The sequence below is a fragment of the Xenopus laevis genome, chromosome 8L, assembly GCF_017654675.1.
Source record: "Xenopus laevis strain J_2021 chromosome 8L, Xenopus_laevis_v10.1, whole genome shotgun sequence".
NCBI lineage: Eukaryota > Metazoa > Chordata > Amphibia > Anura > Pipidae > Xenopus > Xenopus laevis.
In genome coordinates this window covers 104026874-104047678 of record NC_054385.1, presented here as the reverse complement: position 1 = coordinate 104047678, position 20805 = coordinate 104026874, and the positions used below count along the sequence as shown (strand labels likewise).

Below are 20805 nucleotides of genomic sequence, written 5' to 3'. Positions count from 1 at the left end.
ATGAATGAGCTCAATAAAGCCACACATCCTTACCTCATGTTCGTTTTTGCCAGCCCAAGCAGCTAAGGCGATAGGTATGTAGGAGCGATTGGTTACATAGCATTGAACAAGCAGCACGTGGGCCAAGGTGGTTCCGGGGTTGATGGCATCCAGGACACGTTCCACATGGAGCAGGGAGACCTGCGCTTCCACTGTAGCCCCCCCAGATACCAGCTGCATGGTACAAGGTTTCAGTGCAATTTGTCCCGCACAGAATAAACCAGGACCAACCTTTACAGAAGAGGGGGGACAAAAAAAAGATGCAAATCAGTCTCAATCAGTCAAGCCACAGAAATGGTTTCTAATGAGCCTGGAACCCCCCCCCCCCAAGTATCCTTCCCTTTCCATAACTCCTATTATCCATAGATATCCCTCTATACACTTCCCAGGCACCTTTTATCTCTAACTTAGTAACAGCACCTCATTCTGATCCACCATTTTTTATCTCCAAGAAACTACTTCTTAATTCTCAATCACTCTGTCTTTCCCCCATATCCAGTACCCCTCTTTATCTCTAAATCTTAGTCTATCCAACTTTCAGGAATATTTGACTTCCAAATTATAGTAGTCAGTATCGTTCTCAAATACCCCATCTTAGATCTCTATATTTCAGGATATCCTGCTCTCAGGTACCCCTTTTTTTAATATAAAAAATAGCTCTCTGCCCTTCTTCTACACACATTAGTTTACAGTATCTCTTTATATTTAAGTTTGTCCCTCTCCCAGACCCCAATACCCCTTCTTTCATTCTTATAGCTCTATATAGCTTTTATATAAGTCTATTTACCTTTTCTCACTGTAGTACCAACCTGCCCCTTCTTGCTCCCCCAGAGCCACTCATTTCATCACCTTGTCCCCCAAAATCTTTGTTAATCTGAGCATTAAAAAGGGTAAGTGTTGGGACGAATGCATTTCTACTGTTGCAAGTAACCATGCAACTATAACTACATACTTATAGGTGGCATAAGTCTTGCCATTTATTCCTTCAATCTATGCCACAATTAAGTCTCACCCCTTCTTCCTGCAGTCTCTAAGGCAGTTTATCCCCAATTTGTGGCTCATGAGCAAAATGTTGCTCGCCAACCACATGGATGTTGCTCCCAGTGGCCTCAAAGCAGGAGCTTATTTTTCATTTGGATTTGTGGCAAGTTTTATTTACATAGAATCCATGAGTACTACCAAACAGAGCCTCCTGTAGACTGAAAGTCCACATAGGGGCTACCAAACAGCCAACCACAGGCTTTATTCTGCACCACCCAAGAACATTTTTCATGCTTGCATTGCTCCCCAACTGTTTTTACATCTGAATGTTGCTCACAACAGGGGACCCCTGTTCTAAGGCATATGCCACACGCAGGATTTCTCCAATGGTATATCTCAGACAGTTTAGGAAGTGGTGGGGAAACATTACGCAGGGCTAAGACATGCACCATTCCGGTTTGATAGTTTGTTGGACAAAGGAACCCAGGGGTTTATCAGGTTTATATATTTTTGTACTATATATTAATATAATACACAAAAGCCATGAATATCTTGTAAATTATATCCTTATAAACGGTGAGTTCTGATGTCATCAGTTATAAACGGTGAGTTCTGATGTCATTTCTGTCACATGACTCACTGAAACTTGTGTATTATAATAAATAAAGTACCCCCAGTTGCAAAAGGATATTTTTTCGGCCTCGTGTTTTTATATGGTCATGAAACTTCTCAGTAACTTATAATATCCTTATATTTTACAAGAGGGGGTACTTTATTCACTATATATTCCTCAGTTTTTTTTTATATATATATATATATATATATATATATATATATATATATATATATATATATATATATATATATATATATATATATATATATATATATATATATATAGTCAAATACAAGAGTCCTCTGCACTCAACCCATTATCAATATATTTAAGACAGCGACATTTTGTGCATACTGCTACTAAAAAATGCCTTACCCTTTAAACAAAACAGGGATTGTTTGTCCATATATTGCAATATATTTAAGCTGACCAACTACGTCAAAGTCATCCCATATCTGGCCAGTCCTATGCTCAATTTTATCTGATTCATTAAGAATTCTGTTGCTTCATTATACATTTTACAAAGGGACTTGGTTTTACCTGCAAATTAACTTGCAGCCAAGTATGGAGGTTTACTTTGAAAGCAGCAAGTTAAGTTGTATATATATATATATATATATATATATATATATATATATATATATATATATACGCACACACACACACTTATGCGATTATGTTTTATGTGTATGTTTTAATTTAGAAACAGATCTGTTGAGTTTGCGGTGGACCCTATAGATTAGAACTGCAGAAGGTGTGCTAAATACCAATTTTTCTGCTGCATTTGTGGGGAGACTGGAAACTCTGCCATTGTTGCAGCTTTTAATCTCGCACAAACAGTCAAAGACCCCAAACCTGAACTTTGGGCATCTCCCATCAGTATGCGACTGGGGGCTTGCTAGTGCCTTGCATAGGGATTAGAACATGTCACTAACAAACAGCCGGCTGGACAGAAATCCTCTCATTTTCTCATCTCGTCCCTGAATGCAGGCCCTGCATGGATCAGCTGTCCGTAACTAGCCTTGATCCACATCAATAGCCAATAACCTGAATCCACCTTATGAATGCAGCACGGCGCCTGAGGCTACTGCCCTTATCCAGGGTCAAAGGGCACCCAATATTCAATAAAAGAACCAGCATTTCCCTTTCATTTGACTGCGGCTCTCACTGCAGGCCCTGGCGTACATCGTTCTGCATACTGAGTGACACAGAGACAGCTCTCCCTGCAGGGTTCCACATTCATGCAGAGATTAGGAGAAGGACAGAGGAGGACAGTGACAAGGAACAAAATGCCAAAGTGCTGATAGGGAAATTATCTCGTGCCATGAAACTTTTTTTTGTGCTGCTGGTCCAGGGGTTATAGTCCGAAAGGGAACTAGCTACAGTATTTCAGGGTGAAATCTTTACTATATGATGAGTGTACAATCACAATTAGCTACAAATTCTAAACTATTTATCACGTGGTGCGTACAGGCATGGTGTTAAATGTACCTACTGTCTCTAACGCACCTACCCACACACATATATATATAATCAAAGTTTGGAATAAAGCATTCCTGGGTCAGAACTTCCCTTAGTGAAACAAGTGTCTTTTTATTTTACACACATCAGTGCTCCAACGTTTCGGTCCCTCTTGGGACCTTTCTCAAGGATAGTATACAATGCGCAATAAAACTTTATATAGTGATCACAAAACAAAATGGCGCCAAAGTGACCTCATAGGGTTTAACAATTTGTAACCAATAGTGTTCCATCTAATTTACATACAATCAATTAGTGCATGTGTTAAAAATTGCAGTAAAAATTCTTTAAAATTTTACTTAAATATTTAGTAAAATTTTAAAGAATTCTTACTGCAATTTTTAACACATGCACTAATTGATTGTATGTAAATTAGATGGAACACTATTGGTTACAAATTGCGTAACGTTATTCCAAACTTTGATTATATGATTGAGAATTGGCCGTGCACCCCTGAGATTGCTCGATTGGAGTGCGGATACTGAAGATATATCTATCTATCTATCATGTATCTATCTATCATGTATCTATCTATCATGTATCTATCTATCATGTATCTATCTATCTATCTATCTATCTTACACACACACACATCTATAAATAATCACAGAACAAGTGAACAGGAATAAGTAGCCATAAAGTGTGTTTGGGATATGTGTAAATGGTTTGCTCTCCGGGGACATAACACCTGACCCCAAAATCAATGAAGACTTTGACCTGCTTCACCAGGTCCCTAACGGGATTAGAGGCCCACTCATCGCACAGCATGTAATAATCCTGTCAGTAATTAGTCTAATAGAGGCAGGACCCGCAGGGAGTCCCCATTGCAGCCAAACACTGGGAAGCACTCTGCACTTGTAACACATAAATGAGCATGGGGCAGATAGTGCCGAGGCTAAAGATGGCTGTACATGGTGAAATCCGCTCATTGTATATCATGTTTTCCCAATTAGTCTCACTAATGGATATTGGTCAAACGGATATCACATCTCATCCCCTAGACAACTGTAAAGGTGGCCATACATAGGCAGATAAAAGCTGTGGACAGATCGAGTCGGCAGCTTATTGGCCGGTGTATTGGGCCGACGGGCTTCCCTGATCGACATCTGGTAGAAAGTCGGACAGATATCGACTGGGGTAGCATGTTGGATTCAGGACCTGCCCTTGGGACCGTAAAAATGTGGGCTGCAACACTCCACCATATATCCCTGCAACTTTTCGGAAACTACCGCTTGCCAATGAATGAATGGAGCACATGAGTTTGACCATGCCAGGGACAGCATAGCTTCTGTGTGTTAGTGGCTGTAGGTAAGGCTCCAGCTAATCATTAAGGCCTTTAATTGCTGCGCTACTTAATTGGTAGCACCTCACTACATCTTCCTCAATTAATTCATTCTATTCTAGAAGTATCACAATGCAAGTAGAACTTTGCGGTAATGTAGAATTACCAAATGGGGTATTTCTATTAGCGCATGCAAAAATACTTTGATGAACCGTTCCAAAAAACAATAGTTTGACACATAAAACTATGCGTTATGGAATAACAAACTTTTGTGAATCAGCCCCCCAACAAGTCCAGGTTACTGTTTTATTATTACATAGAAAAGGCAAATCAGTCAAAATGCCAACGGTTTGTCTAAATAAGACAATATGGTAAACAGCATTGCTGTATTTCAGTTTTCTGGATAATATATATATTGAATAAAGTACCCCTATTGTAAAATATAAGGCTATTGTAAGTTACAGAGGAGTTCCTTGACCATATAAAAAGCATGAGGCGGAGTGTTTTTATACAGGTCATGGAACCCAGAGGTGACCTCTGATATCCTCATATTTTGCAATGGGGGTACTTTATTTATTATAATAAACAAGTTTTTATAGAGTCATGTGACAGAAATGACATTACTAAACTCTAATTATAACAGATGACATTACTAAGAACCGTTTATAAGGATATAATTTACTCGTCTACTTGAGCCGTCTTCAGGACTCTAGTAGACGAGCCGAAATGTTGAATAAAACCTTTTTGATAAAGTCCTGGTTGGTGCGGTCATTTATTTATATTTATGATTAAAAACATTTTTTTATTTGCCAAAGCCCTGTGAGTGCAGAACTTTTTTGTTTAATGCTAGCAGGGCAAGCCCATGCTCATTTATTGCGTAAGGCAACGTTACGGGGAGAGCAAAGGTTCTTGACAAAGGGGGTGTTCTCCCCGAAACGTTGCATCCCGCAATTAATGAGCAAGGGCTTGTCCTGCTAGCATTATCTTTGTATGCCAGTGAATTGCTTTTCCTTTCCATGTTGGTTTTGCGGTAACCGATTCCTCTTCCACTGTGCTCCGAAGAGTCTCTACTTCAGAGTGCCAGGGTGTGCGAGGGGGACTCTTTCTTCCCACTCATATATATATATATATATATATATCACTTTATGTTATGAACAAGCAAATATCACTATTCCTATACCAGAACAGGGATTGGCAGACTACATATCTGAATGTATGTTGATGTAAGCACACATAAGCTACACAAAGGAATGTCATTTATTAAAAGATGCAGTCGTATAATACTGGTTCCCATTTGGCATAGAAATGTCTGTTCACTTGTGAATGTGACCAGCTGCTCAGGTGGAAGTAAAGCTGGCAGTGCGTGGGCTGCTGGGTGGTGCTCAGTCCTGCTATGTTTGCCTGTCTGAATGCTGTATGCCCCTGTGCTGGATGTGCCGTGCAGGGCAGGCAGCACTGTCACCTCCGTTTTGTCCACGCCGCGCTGATTTCCCTCTTTTTCTGCCCAAGCTTCGCTTTGCAAATGCTATCAAGGTCAGAGTCAGCCGCTCAGAAAAAAATATATAGCCCCCCACTCTCCCCTCCCCTGGTGTCCAACTGCTCAAATCTGGGATATGCCTCCCCCTCCCACCCCTGCAGTGCTTCCCTGGGTGCCATCTCCAAGGACCAATCTTGTTATGAATTCACAGGACAAAGATAGACAAGGATTCTTGCCCTGGAGGGCTTGCAATCTACATGGCATTAGAAGAGACCTATTCAAGGGCAATCATTTATACGGCACGAATTAATAAGACAGAATTCTCTCACTGGCTCATGCACAGACTAATAAATATAAGTAGCAGTAAATATATAAAAGGGACAACTTTCCTTGCTTAGCTGCTTAAGTGTTTCAACTCGCCAAACTGCGGCCTACGTAGAAAGTGCATCCTGGCTATTGATGCAGTGTTAATATTTCCATTCTCTTTCTAGAATAGTAAACAAAAGCCTAAAAATATCCTAATAATATACATGATCTCTCTACACACGATATCTGGAATATTCATGTCGTTCTTTCCACTAGAGAGGAAAAGCTGCACTAATTCAGTTTGTACTGGAAGATAGTGAAGCAGGACAGCTTGGGACATACTACTACTACTATTAAAAGCAGACAACTGTCAACAAAACTGGTATTTGCTACAAAGCAGAGCATAATTCAATGGCTGAAAAGACTTTTTGAAGTTCAAAAATATAAAGTAGTGGTGTGGGAAGAAGTGACATATAATTTACATTTAAGTCACCCAGAAAGGCCTTTTATAATGAATCTGAGACAAACATCCATAGGTTCTATTGATGTACCAAATTCATTTTAGGGTACAGGGAGCCGTGGCACTAGAAGGCTGACAATCTAATATCAATGCATAATGTTACCCCATGCACTCTGACTACTTTCTACTTTACGGTCTCTTTTGTGAAACGGCACAAGTTAAATTGAACAATGTATTTACTGCTACTTGTGTCTTGAAAGCTACTATGGGGTGGGGGCCTTGTGGGGGCATTACTTCTGCCAAGGTGCCTCCTGTGACCTGCCCGCTGGGGACATGGGTTTTTTTCCAGGACACTGGAAATAGTGACAAACCCCATCACCCCGCATTAAGCCCCTCACTTTAATCCCCCTAATTCTATGCAGTCTCGAGAGCATCAGCTAAAGGGCACAATGTCTGAATGAGTGATGCTGAAGGGAAAGTCTCTACCCTCGGCTGTCACATCCTACAGGCCCCCTCCCAGTTTATATAAACCATTTGTAGGAACAACAGGAGTGGTAATACTTAAACTTGACCACTGGATGGCAGGACAGGACCAGGCTCTGCATCTATCCTGACCTCACACATTTGTAGGTGTTTGTGCAAGTCATAAACTGACAGTTAAAGCCCGTGTTTAATGCTGTTAATCCCTAGGACCTCACCCATGGGTTATAACGAGGGTACATTTTTAAGAGAGTCGCACAGACACCATAGGTGTTGCAGGTGGGGAGCTTACCCGTTTTATATAATAAAAGGGGTAAGCTTATAATGAGGGAACACCCTCAGCTGCTTCTAATGGACGTCTCGACATACATGCAACAGTCATTCTCGATCATCATCTGATCACAACACACTGCCAGATCGTTTATACAAAAGAGAATACGAGAGTGGATTGATCGTACAACAATACAGATCCGGTGGGTCAGGAGTTAGAAGGGACTAAGCCCCTCACTTGTTACTAGATCTGTTTGTAGATTACATTTTATTCCTAACAGCAGGTAGATATTTAGTGGCTGCTTGGCTGCCTCGTCTGTTTCTTAATGACAGGCTGAATGATGGTAGTGACCTTAAAATCTAATGTCTTATACATGAACCACAGCAGCCCCTAGACACCGGACAGGAGATTTTAATAATCTGCAAAAATCAGTGTGTCACATTCCGACAAGCCCAGGAGGTTAGCAGAGAAATCCCTGAGGGGACGGAGAGGAAATGTGTCAAATTAAACTATTCTGCCCCAACATCAGACTGCACATGGACTGCATGTAATAAATCTTTCCTAATGCCCTCCAACAGCGCCTTTCCCAGTTTCAGTCATACAGAGTGATGCTCACCCGCACGGCCTGGCTGTAGGGCCCGATGTTAGCAGGGGCCCAGTGAGAGATGCTCTGCACATGCATTGCTGTCTTCTCCGGCACACAGTCACTGCTAGGGTCGGCACGTGAAGGACGGCAGAATAGGGCATCCATCTTGAGAGAGGCATTGTCGGGGAGACAACACTGCACACACACCCTGGAAACCCACAAGAGGGGAGACAAATTAATAAAAATGGCAGACAGTTTAATACTTCAACTCTTAAAACAGAGTTGTTATTTTGCCCTATACATGTGGCGACTGTATAGTTTAGGTGCCATATGTTAGGAAATGTAGGGGAGAAGGAGGGTACCCCCAAAAAAAATGACAATCTTTTTCAGCCTATCACCCTTAAAAAAAGTAAAAGACACCAGCGTTTTTTGGGACTTAGTAAACTTTTTTTGAAGCAAGCCCTATTGTTGCACTTCGCCTGGTCTGAGGTGGCGAAGGCAAGTCTGGCGCAAGAGGTAACGTTCAGTAAAATGCGCAAGTTAGTGAATTAGCGTAGTTACGTCCCTTCACTATATCGCAACTTCGCCTGGCGTAAGGGTGCGAAGTAGCGCTAGAATAAGTCCAGCACCCGTTGTAAATCAGTGAAGTGGCAAAATGACGTCCGTCACGCTGGTGAATTTTCACTAGCGTTAGCCACTTCGCCCTTTAGTAAATTTGCCCCTTAGAGTGGTAGTAAACGGAGAGGCATCATAAGTGATTTAGTTAACAGCCAAGGAGGACTCCCTGTTATTTGCCAACTCCCTGGGTTGCTGACCAAAGCAGGGATATCAATGGGGGATGTTGCCCTTATAAAAAGAGTCAAGGCAGACAGGCTTTGCAACTTAGGGTGCTATCTGGTTTCAGGTTCAATCCCTAAAAGTATATCGCAAGCAGTTTATTAGAACAGCAAGCTGCAGCATCGACAGAGAAACAGTGGCAAGTACAAGCAAAATCCTGAGTCTTCAGCAGGAGCAATAGTCACAAAACAGCAGGACAAGCTATGAAAAACCTTCAGTAACTGCTCCGAATGACCACAATCAGGCAGAGCAGCAGAGTATATAGAGGGACCCATTAAAAGGGTGAGTTGAATATGGGATTTATTGAAATTGCTCTGTCCAATCGGAAGGTGTATGAGAATTGAGAGAGCTAGCAAATGGGCAGATTCGGGGAGATTTAGTCGCCTGGCGACTAATCGCCTCTTCTGCGGGGCGACAATCTCTGCCTTCTGCCTGTAATAATGAGAAAACGCCAGCGCCAATGCACTAACGGGGCTTCGATTTCCGAAGCCTCAACTTCGGAAATCGAAGCACCGCAAGTTTTTCTAGTATATGCTAACTGCTATTTAAGAAAAACCCAGAGCAGTGTCTTGTCACACTGAAATACATTCATCTAATGCTTGAGGCCTATTGGAAATGGTTGTTTTATATATGACATGGTATGCAGAAGCAAAATGCTATCTGATCCATAGCTAACTATGACAAATTTTGGAGGAAAACACAAGAAGTGCTAGGAGTTAAAAAAAAGTAAAATACAATAGGGCTTTGCATGCATAAGAGTATAGGTCAAGGAGCTGGTGGCAAACAATTCTTTCATTCCTTCAAAGGAACCCACTTCTGAATTTGCTAAAATTGCTATGGAGGAACCTGGATGAATAGATCAGTAACTGTTGCTCATTTTTCATTTGGTTTAATCCAGACCATTTACTAGGTATATCAAAGGTTCACTCTGAATTAGGAACCTTAAATCAGCCTATCAGTTCACCTGTCCTGGTCCTTTAGGGCTCTTACAGACGATCGGGGAGCGCAGGAATAGACGCATTACATTTTTTCCAATGGGTCTGTACTCACACAGGCGCGTGTAGGCGCCGAACGCAGGTTGAGACACAACATGCTGCATTTTTCCTGCGTTCGGCGCCTACACGCGCCTATGTGAGTACAGCCCCATTGGAAAAAATGTAATGCATCTATTCCTGCGCTTCCCTGCGGCTGAACGCAGAAAAACGGAACGCAGGGGAGCACAGGTAAAAACGCTCGTCTGTAAGAGCCCTTAAAAAAAATTGGACAACGAGGCTGCTTTTGGTAAGCAACAGAGTCCACTTGCTACCCTGTCAATCAAAGGTATATGCTCACCCCTTGGGCTATTCACAAAATATAATTTTAGATAAATTGAGCCAGTTGAACAAGTTAAAAAAAAAAAAGTGGTTAGGCAGAACTCATGGCAAAGTTGGGCATGGAGTTAGCATTTTAGTTATTACCTCGTGGGCTGTAAATTCAATTGGTGTTAATAGATTGTTAAATGTTCACCAATGGGATGTTCTACCGCGCACATTTTTGAGAAATTCAGTTGTTTTAAACATCTGTGTCTGGCGAAACAGCATCAATTGGGGATAGTGCCCAATAGCTGGATGATTTGCTTGTGCTGACCTAGCAAATCAAGCACTTGTGTTAAGCATTTAAGCATTCTATCTAAGCTCCTTTAGGGGCTGGGAGTGCCAATGGCAGAGCATGACGTAGGGCTACCCATTAACAAGCTAGCATTTCTAGGAATAGAAATAGATTTGGAATTTTGGTTTGTATAGGTGCCAGAAGAAAAGCTAAGGGAGGTAAGCAATATGCAAACAACAAAAAAAAAAAATCAAGGCTATCCTTAAGGAAGTTCATTCAGCACTAGGTTTTTTTTTAACTTTGCCTGCAATGTTATACCAGTGGGGAGGATTTTTAATCACAGGTTTGAGGTATTGTTAGTGGGAGAGATCGCTTCATACTATAAAATTAGGCTTACTCACACAGTTAATTGTGATCTCAGGGTATGAGAGTTTATTTAATGGGGTTATAGTTAGGCAAATGAGTCTACTCTGCTGAAGGATGTGGTTTTGGAGCCTACTTTGATGGTCAGCAGTATTCAGAAAGTGAGCAGAGAACGGAGCGTCCCCTAATTACATGAAAAACATGGCATTGCTTTAGCTTTTCCTAACAGTAGGGGCAACAGCGATATGGAGCAGGGCTGGGAAGCAAGTGCATAGTATTTTGGTTAGATAACAGGAGTGTTGTTTTGGCAATCAATAACTCTGGTTGTATCCTTGTTAGTGTAAGGCCTCACTGGGCATTTTGGGGAGATTTGGTCTCCTGGCGACTAATCGCCTCATCTTTGCGGCGACCAATCTCCCCAAACGCCTTCCCTCACTCTGCGCCGGCTAAAATGAAAAAAACGCCGGCGATAATCACATGCTGCAATTCGTTTTCCGAAGTTGCCCGTTCGGGTTACAGGTTGTAGTGACCCTTTTCAAAGTTGCCTTTTTTGCATAATGTATCATTGGGCACTATGCATTAGCGAGCTATTGGTGTGCAACAAATCAGCATTATCTTCTGGATTGCAGGTTGGCCAAATCAGACTGTCACTATCTGTGGTAGTATATTTTAGAGTGAAAAAAAAATAAAACTTGTCAGCTGCAGTACAGGGCGTTGGAGTAGCTTACAAGCCATGCAAAGTAACATGTCGACTACTTAATGAGCAGGACAAAGGGTCCGAGCCTTTTGTTAATACATTAGGACCAATCAACTATTTTTTCAGTTCAGGTCAACAGTAAAAGGGCAGTTTTACAAGCTGGCCTTGGCAACACTAGAAGTACTACAAACTATTTACATACAGTGTGTCAAGAGTGGCATTCAGGCGTGGATAGTGGGCCATTCTAATATTCACTGGGCTTCAGTGGGGAAAAACCACAAGAGCAGATGAGACTACACTTGTTAGGTAAGAGAGGGCTCATATAGGCTCAGCTGCTTTACTTAATTCAGAAAGCAGAGAAGTTGCAGAGTACACCTATCACACTTAGGGCTCTTACGGACGAGCGGTTGTAGCTGCGCTCCCCTGCATTCTGTTTTTCTGCGTTCATCCGCAGGAATAGACGCATTACGTTTTTTCCAATGGTGCTCTACTCACACATGCTTGTGTAGGCGCCGAACGCAGGAAAAATGCAGCATGTTGCGTCTCAATCTGCTTTCGGCGCCTACACGCGCCTGTGTGAGTACAGCCCCATTGGAAAAAATGTAATGTGTCTATTCCTGTGCTCCCCTGCGGCTGAACGCAGAAAAACGGAACACAGGGGAGCGCAGCTTCAACCGCTCGTCAGTAAGAGCCCTTAACATCAGTTTTTCAACTGGGAGGGAACAAATTTAGCCCTCACCAAATCAATAACTTTCAAACCACAGTGAACAGCATAATAAATATAAAGAAAAGGAGGAAAGCCTAAAATCACACTGAGATGATACAATGTATGCAGTGACCACCACCCTACAGCCATAGAGATAAACTTGTCAGCGAGTAGGCTCATCTTTTCTCATGGTGGGGTTTCTATTATAAAATATAGTATCATAAGAGTTAGAGTCCCTGGGTTGGCCCTCCTTTCAGAATTAGCTAATGATTTACTTATCCTAACTGGCAGGGAGCAGGTGACAGGAGGCAGGTTATACACTACAGACCTTATAAAGCCTGCGTGACAAATCAAGTTAAAGCTCTTTAAATAATCTGTAAATAATCAAAAAGGCCACGGATTAGGTCCACAGGGAAGGTTGCAGTAAAACGTTGAATTCTTTTTAATAAACATTTTTGTATTTTTAAGCCCCGCAAATGCAGTAAATTTCTTTGTTTATAAGTATTTCTGTGCCGGCATCAAAGCGTTTGCAGATGGAGTGCTTGTGTGTGTGTGTGAGATCTAATGTGCCCTTTTCTTTGTTGTGGAATATGTCCCTCAGTGTGGATATCTGGCTACAAATAGGTCCCATTTCCCTATATACCATGACTCCAACCCTTCCTATACTATTAGTCCTTATCTTATACTTCAATAGGTGGGTACTAGCCAGGCATGGAGTGCTGTTGTGAAGGTGAAACTTAATTTAGGTCTAATACCCCATCTATTCCTACTGATAAGAGGATAACTCACCGAGCCGGGGGAGCAGATAGGAAGTGTGTCCCATATACTGTATTTATCTCGGCAAAGTCCTCCATGCTCTTGACATATAGATGTACAAGCACAGCATCACTCATCTGCAGGCCCAACTCTTGTGCTTGGTCTGAAATGAGAAATATATTATCTCAAAATATTATCTACAATAGCTCCTACATGTTTGGTCCTTGCAAGGTAGGTGATTTAGATTACCAGTGCACAATGGATTTCTGCTTATCTGTGCATTGGTAATCTAAATTACCTTCCTTGCAAGGACCAAATATGGAGGAGCTCCAGTGTCCTTGTTTAGTACAAGAAATAACAACCCATGTGTAACCCAAGCCTTATTCACTGAACTCATGGTATACTTCCCTTTAATTTATTTCTTTGTGGAACCTTCACATTACTCTATTCTCACAATATAGGCTCTCTCTAAAGATCACTGTGACCACATAAGCTTTCAATGACAGCAGTAACATAAGAAAGGGTTGATTACGGGTAGTTCATAAAATTAAGCTAAGAAACACGTATGAAAGTCACAGTCTCTGCCCCATCCCCACCCCAAAAAACCCAGACGTATAAAACACCCACAGACAGTTAAGTCATGCAGGTTGTTACAAACAGTCATTTTATTTTCCAAATATAAACAGCTGCTTTGTTAATAAACAGCTTATTAGAAGCTGCTTTGTTAATTAAAGGCTTATTAGAAGTGCACTGTGTTCCTAATGTTCTTGCCATCTTGATCAGTAAAGAACACACCTATATCATTAGTATCCAATTATAATTATGTCTAATTTGCTGTACAACTCTGACGTGGCACTTTTTATCACTAACAATTTTCTACCAAGTATGATAATGTTAAGACATAATCTATACTTACAGTTGAAGTGTATGAATGCTACAATACCCCCCATGTAACTTGGGTCCCATTACAAGTTTTTGGCCACATAGGCTGGGTTCTACCACACCTGCATACCTGTATGTGCTGCTGCACTTTGTGTGTTTGATCATATGAGCCATTTTCAACTGACCATTTTTTATAGTCTATAGTCCTTTGGTTTGATTCCTCTAGTACTGCAATACTCTCCACAATCCATAGTAGTGACTGTTGCCTGGGCTGCCTATCTAACTTTACTCCCATTACATCTCTCATCAAGCTCATCTCCAATAAAATGATTTCTTGATTACTCCCATTCCCATAAAAGACTCCAATTATTTGCTGATCTTATTGGTATTTCGCAAATCATTTTTTTTCTAGGTCTATAAAAAAATGAGCACTGTGGCTTACTCAGCAACTTTCCGGTTTGGGGAGGGGGTACGCAAATCACTAAACCCTGCCTCCCCACATCTTCAACTGTGATGGTTGCGGGGCTCTAGTGGTGGTTCCATTGGTGACATCTCGTTGACTGAACAAACAGGTCAGTACTATACGAGGTGTGAAAGGTTAAACTTTGACATCTGGTCTTTGAAACAGGTAGTTGCATAAAAACCTGTGAGTCAGTGTATAACTGGCTTAACTGTCTCCCTTGCACCTGCAAAAAAAGCTAAAATGTACCCATCTTCTTGACACATTGAAGTGGGCTGTAGCTCTAAAAAGCACTATAGGTGCATTGATGCTTTAGTGCTCAAGGTCTTTTCAAAAGGTTCAGTATTTCTGCCATTGGTCTGCCCTAAGGACGTGTTAAAACAACGTAAAAACCATTAGTAATTGCAGCCATCCATTCTTTTTTAGAGGGATCATGTGATGCTTCCCATAGCCTACGGTGTTTTTGGAACCCCTTTCTGTGGTATAGTGTAATACTGTTAAGTCATCTCTGAAGAAATAAAAGTAACGTGAAACACCTAAACACAAGACCTGGCTTAGTCTGGGCCCTGGCTAAAAGGTGTACTTCCATGAATTTAGCCTGTTAGTGTAAAGTGGAATTATGGGAAAGAAAGGTTATGAAGAGTGGGAGAAAAAAAGGGACTTGTTTGTGTGTATCCTTAAAACTTAGAACATGTTAGGAAGCAAGTCAAGGGACTCTAACGTGATGAAAACACTACTGCAACATCCTTCCCAGTTTACCCCTCTACTATCAAAATATTGTAATATAGGCATCAGCTCTCCCTCCTCCCCCACATACCTTGTGTGCATCTATATCTGTGGAATGCAAGGGAACATTGCCCTAAGCTTTTAAAAACACTTTCTCTCATGGAGAAGCAAAGTCATGGCTGCATCCCAACACAATTGCCTAAACAGAACCAATAGGGGTGGGCACACCATCCTTCAAGTGTCTATGTAATATTTTGTAGGTTTTTTTTGTATTACCAGCTGAAGCATTGGAACTACAGATCAAATATAAAATGTGCCTTAGTATAAATGCAGTGGTAGAAAAAAATAATGGATTTTCAAAGAAAAATTATGTATGAAGTAAGAAAAATACATATCTGGAGAAAAAAAACTTGCTACTTCCAACAACCTAGACTTTACCTTTTAGTGAAGAGAGGCCCATGTGAGAAGCCTCCAAGACATTTCCACCATTGGTATTAATTTCACTGATCCACTGGAATCCACTCGGAGATCGAGCTGAGCTTGCCCATGTTTCACCTACAAAAAAAAAAAGTCTAAAAACACAAGTCAACGTAAACCACACCCATATTGTTGCTATAAGGCCAGATTCTGTAGGACATTTGTTCACTTTCAATAATCCTAACAATCAGGTGCCAAAGCCTCTGTGATACAGCCCTAACCACTGTCCAAAAAGAGAGGATACAATTAATTATGAGCAATGCCCAAAATAGTAGGAGTGTATAGGACTTTGGTCTTCCATTTTCTCCGCAGCTTCCCTGGCCAAAAAGAAATATATTCAGAGTTACCACACTCGGGAGGCACTTCAGCCCAATTTTTGGGGATTGTGACATTTTTGGTCAGAAGGAGTGAAAAAATATCTCCAGGGGAAGAACTAAGTAGCAGTAACTGGAATTCCATGTTGTGAGAGACAACTGCAATCTGCTACTTTAGAGATATTAACATTAAAGGACCAGTAACATCAAAACTTTTTTTTTTTTTTTTTTTAAAAAAAAAATCGTTAGTATACCACAACAAAAAACACCAAGACTAATTAAACTTTAAAATCACACAGCCTTTATTAAAACTTAGCGAACTCCGCTTGCGCTCCTCTTCAGGAAAGACAATACGGCAACGATCCATCTCGTGGTGCTCGATTTCTCCTCCCTGCCTAGCTCCTATTAGGAAGGCAGGGAGGAGAAATCAAGTGCCGCACGATGAATCACCTTTTCTGAAGAGGAGCACAAGTGGAGTTTCGTAAGTTATTGGTTATAAAGGCAGTGCAATTTTAAAGTTTAATTGCGTGGTATACTAACAAATTTATTTTTTCATTTTTTTTTTGTTACTGGTCCTTTAAGGGCAAAGGCACCTGGCAGTGAACAGAAGCCTAAACCTCCCCCAATGATTTTCATGTGAAATGAATGCCAGCATTGGGAAATAGGTCTGCTTAAAGGATTATTATTTATCCAGTATAAAAATAAAAACTGGGTAAATAGATAGGCTGTGCAAAATAAAAAATGTTTTCAATATAGTTAATTAGCCAGAAATGTAATGTATAAAGGCTGGAGTGACTGGGTGTCTAACATAATAGCCAGAACACTACTTCCTGCTTTTCAGCTCTCTTGATTTCCACTGATTGGTTACCAGGTAACCAATCAGTGACTTGATGGGGGGGGGCACATGGGTCGTAACTGTTACCAATTGACCCTTAGAACGCAGATCGGATTCAAAGCAAACTCACTGAACAGTTATGTCCCATGTGGCCCCACTTCAAGTCGCTGACTAACTCAGTGTTAGAGAGCTGAAAAGCAGGAAGTAGTGTCCTGTTCTGTTATAGAGCCTTTATAGATGACATTTTTGCCTAACTATATTAGAAAACATTTTTATTTTGCACAACCTATTAAGCTAGTTTTTATTTTTACACTGAACTGTTCCTTTAGGATGCATCATCCCTGCTAGAGATACATACACACAGGCACTGAAGGGAGACTGCTGGGTATCCAGATCAATGGTCGTTTCTCAGTATCCTCACATTCCTCTGTGGCACAGGAAAGTGGATCTCTAGGGAATTCAGCACTACAGGTACACTCTCTTTGCAACGGAAGTGCTGGGTTTGTAAGCTTGGATTAAAGAAAAATAAAAGGGAAATTAAATCAACAATTAAAGGCATAATTAGCGCAATTCTGATACAATTCAAATAAAGTAGTTTTGTCATGGAGGTGCCAGATCAACTACTTACTTGCATTATTTTAGCTACTAGCAATGTAGAAGCCATGTTGCTGGCAAAATAAAGTTAGTACCAACAACATTTTTGCATTCCATTTATTTAAAAGGAATAAACTTGCATTAGGTATTGCGCAACACTAGAGCATACAGGAGAAAGTGATGGGAGACAGTGCAAGAATACATTACCTATGATCTCAACTTTTTTTTTTTGCGGTTTGTGGATATAATTTTAAATGGAGATTAAATCATGTGCCACTTACTTTATCTTGAAGGTGAAGCTTTGATAATCGTAGGTAAGCTACAGGAGCGAAGGCATCGTTAGAATGCATCATCACCTCTGCACAATCCCTGCATTGTGAAAGAAAGGAGAGACCATACCATAACAGGACTAGAACAATCGTAAAAGTATACATTTTTTACAAACCAAGTATTTAGGGGGTGAAGGTGTCTAATAAGGGTTCATAGAGATACTTATTTATGGGATTGATATATTTGGTACGCGCACCCAATTCTTTATTTGAATGCAGAGTGAATGCATCCTCTCTGCATGAATGTATGATGCCGTGTGTACATGTACAAAATGTAATCCAGACACACTGTTCCTGGTCAATTTTAACTGTCAGACAATGTGCCAGTGATTCCATAGACATACAGTAGAGAGAGACAAGAGGGTAGATGTTAGATATATGATGGGTCTGGAACCAAGAGTGACCTCACAGAGCTGTCGCCTGCAGCTATGATGGGAGCTTGTTAGCTCTGCACAGCTATAATTACAGACCAGGAGAGAGAGGGGAAAAGAAGCTCAGGAATGCAATCCTTTAATTAGCTTCAGGTCCACAGAAATCGTACAGGTTTTACAGACTAGCACCCCACCTAATCCCAATATGCAGCTCTTACCTACTCATACTAGACAATATATTCACAGCCCACTTAATAACTAATAATGACCTTGCAGTATAATAGAACAACCATAATTGTTTATGATGCTCAAAACAAGGTGGTAAAGTGCAAAATACAAACTCACACCAGTAACTGCACAATCATATGAGCAACAGCTGGGTACCAATGTAGCATTAGAAAGTGCATAGCACATAAAACAGGTGGCAGTTAGAGAAGGGGCTTTTCTAGTGTGAGACAAATATATAAAGAATGGATATATCACATGCAGCTCAAGTAGCAGCAGCTACAGAATGGGCGTGACTGATGCATATTTACGGAAAATATCCCCAGTACTTTTGCTTCCTCCAAAAAGGATACTGATACTACGGTCACAAGCCAAATGCCCATAGCTAAAAAAAAAAAAAAGAGTCTCTGACACAGGAAAGTTGCACTAAATGGCATCAGTGCTGGAGTGTCCCACTGAGAGTTTGATGAAATTGCAGGGACCTTCAATTTGCATCTGGTTTGTCTCAATTGAGCATGAACTGTATAAAAAAACAGACCGTGATACTCATGCCCAGCCACTACACTTAGTAAAATTACACTGATGAAATTCGGAAAAGCATAGATTAAGCAGAACAAGCGATAAAGAGGGTGTCCTAAAGCAGACACTTATCACGTCTGGGTAGACAAGAAAAAAATTAAGGTATTGTGTGTAAAATATGCAAAACATAAAATCTTACATGTGCCTATTCTCATTAGGGTCTTCTTGATGCGTTCCCAGTCTATCTCACTGCCCCCTCTCCACACAGACTACTCCCAGTCTTCTTACATACATCAATTCATGTATGTCTCGGGTATTTCATTTCCCATTTATGTCTAGTTTGCAAGAAATAAATGTGATCCTTACACAATAATTCTTTTCTTGAAGAGAGGACAGTCTAAAGTCAGCGTCTCATACTCTCCTCCTTCTCCGCAAACATGGACACCATACTTGTCAGACAGCTGAAAAGAATCAAGTTAGAACCAGTCAGGTGCAGATAAGTATGTCTGGATTAAGCCTATGCAGTCTAGTTCATTTATGATATTGGCAGTTTTAGAATGTTAATTCCAGGCTTTCTGCATTGCAGAGTCTGATTGTTGGCAACCCTTAGGTTAACAAATTATGCAGGCAGTTCCTAGGAAGTTAGGGTTACTTACACTAACAAATTTGTACCTGGGCAGTAACTCAAGGCAACCAATCAAAGTTTTGCTTTCATTGTTCTGCTTAGAGCTGGTTGAAAAAATAAAAATAAAAAAAGCAAGACAATGACTGGTCGCTGTAGTTTACACACATAAATGAGCCCCTCTGACTCTGTAAGAAGGCTGCAGAGCCAAAACCTGGTACAGGTATGGGACCCGTTATCCAGAATATTCAGGACCTGGGGCTTTCCGGAAAACAAATTTTTCCGTAATTTGGAATTGTGATCACATACAAGGTACTGTTTTAATACTACAGAGAAAAGGGAAATCATTTTTTAACATTTGGATTATTTGGATAAAATGGGGTCTATGGGAAATGGCCTTTCCATCATTCAGAGCTTTCTGAATAACGGGTTTCTGGTTAACGGATCCTATACCCGTTTTAGCGTTCTAAAACTGATAATGTGCCGGATAGCATTAAGAGCGAAAATTACATTTTGGATCCCCTATAATTTGGTGTTGAGCTAATTCTAATATTATGTGCTACTCTAATTAGCTACTAAAATGGACAGTAGAACATTGGTGCTTGTGGTTTGCGGAACGTAAATCAAAGGGTTACTCTGAAAACAACTTGACCTTTAGTAATTAATGTGACCTATAGTGTCCTTATATAACAATGACTGACCTGCTTAAGGTGAGGCCTCATCTCTTCCAGTGTCTTCCCAAGGTGCTTGCCTGGATCTAACCCTGCAAACAGACCAGAAGCATCATATCCTGATCTGTCACTTTTCCAAACAAAGCCTGAAATGTATGCAGATGTGTAGCCACAGCATTAAAGCACCAATACCCTTTATGTGCCAGGTCAAATAAAACTCACAAGGTTTTGTTCCAGTTGTTTCATTGAACATTTAACGTGGTATAGACACTGACAAGGGTGGTTACATTTATAAACAAAGACAAACCTTTAGTTGCAAGGAAAGGGTAAGATATTGTGCAAATGGGCCTATTTATTAAGCAACACAAACATTTTTTATACCAAACATTGAAAAAAGGTGGTGTGAAATAGAACTGCTATTTATCAAGCGTTGATATTGTCCATCACCATTTTTGAATTCAGCACAGGGAATCCATTACAAAGTTAAAAGTTGTAATTCTTATGAAGGTAATGGACACCTTTATTTAACACTACCATGGAATTTAATGGGGCCAAGGAGGATTCTTGAGTAGAAAGGGACAGAGAAAGCAGGGTAATATATCAGTACCTGTGCATTTTATTTAGGGATGTTTTCACATTCAAATCACAGCCATTAGAGCCCATTCAACAACCACTTGCATCTGGGAAATAGCTGTGCCCTGTACCTTAGCGTTGACAGTCTTTGCATCTGTCATAGGAAAGGGCTTCTTTACATTCTGTACCTGACGTGCAAGTTAGGAGGCAGGTAGGGGGCTGAGACTCTCAGGACTGGACTG

At 40.8% G+C, this 20805-nt stretch overlaps 1 protein-coding gene across 3 annotated transcripts in view; it reads right to left on the bottom strand.

The window, feature by feature from the left end:
- dph6.L (diphthamine biosynthesis 6 L homeolog) overlaps positions 1-20805 on the bottom strand; it is a 64377-nt gene that overhangs the window by 5748 nt on the left and 37824 nt on the right. For all 3 annotated transcript variants that reach the window (XM_018228880.2, XM_041572007.1, NM_001092186.1), the window contains 8 exon segments: positions 20021-20082; positions 19064-19158; positions 17535-17622; positions 17018-17168; positions 15472-15588; positions 12999-13128; positions 8050-8227; positions 34-270 (listed from right to left, as the gene is read on the bottom strand). In XM_018228880.2, the coding sequence (XP_018084369.1) occupies positions 34-270; positions 8050-8227; positions 12999-13128; positions 15472-15588; positions 17018-17168; positions 17535-17622; positions 19064-19158; positions 20021-20082 (1058 nt within the window).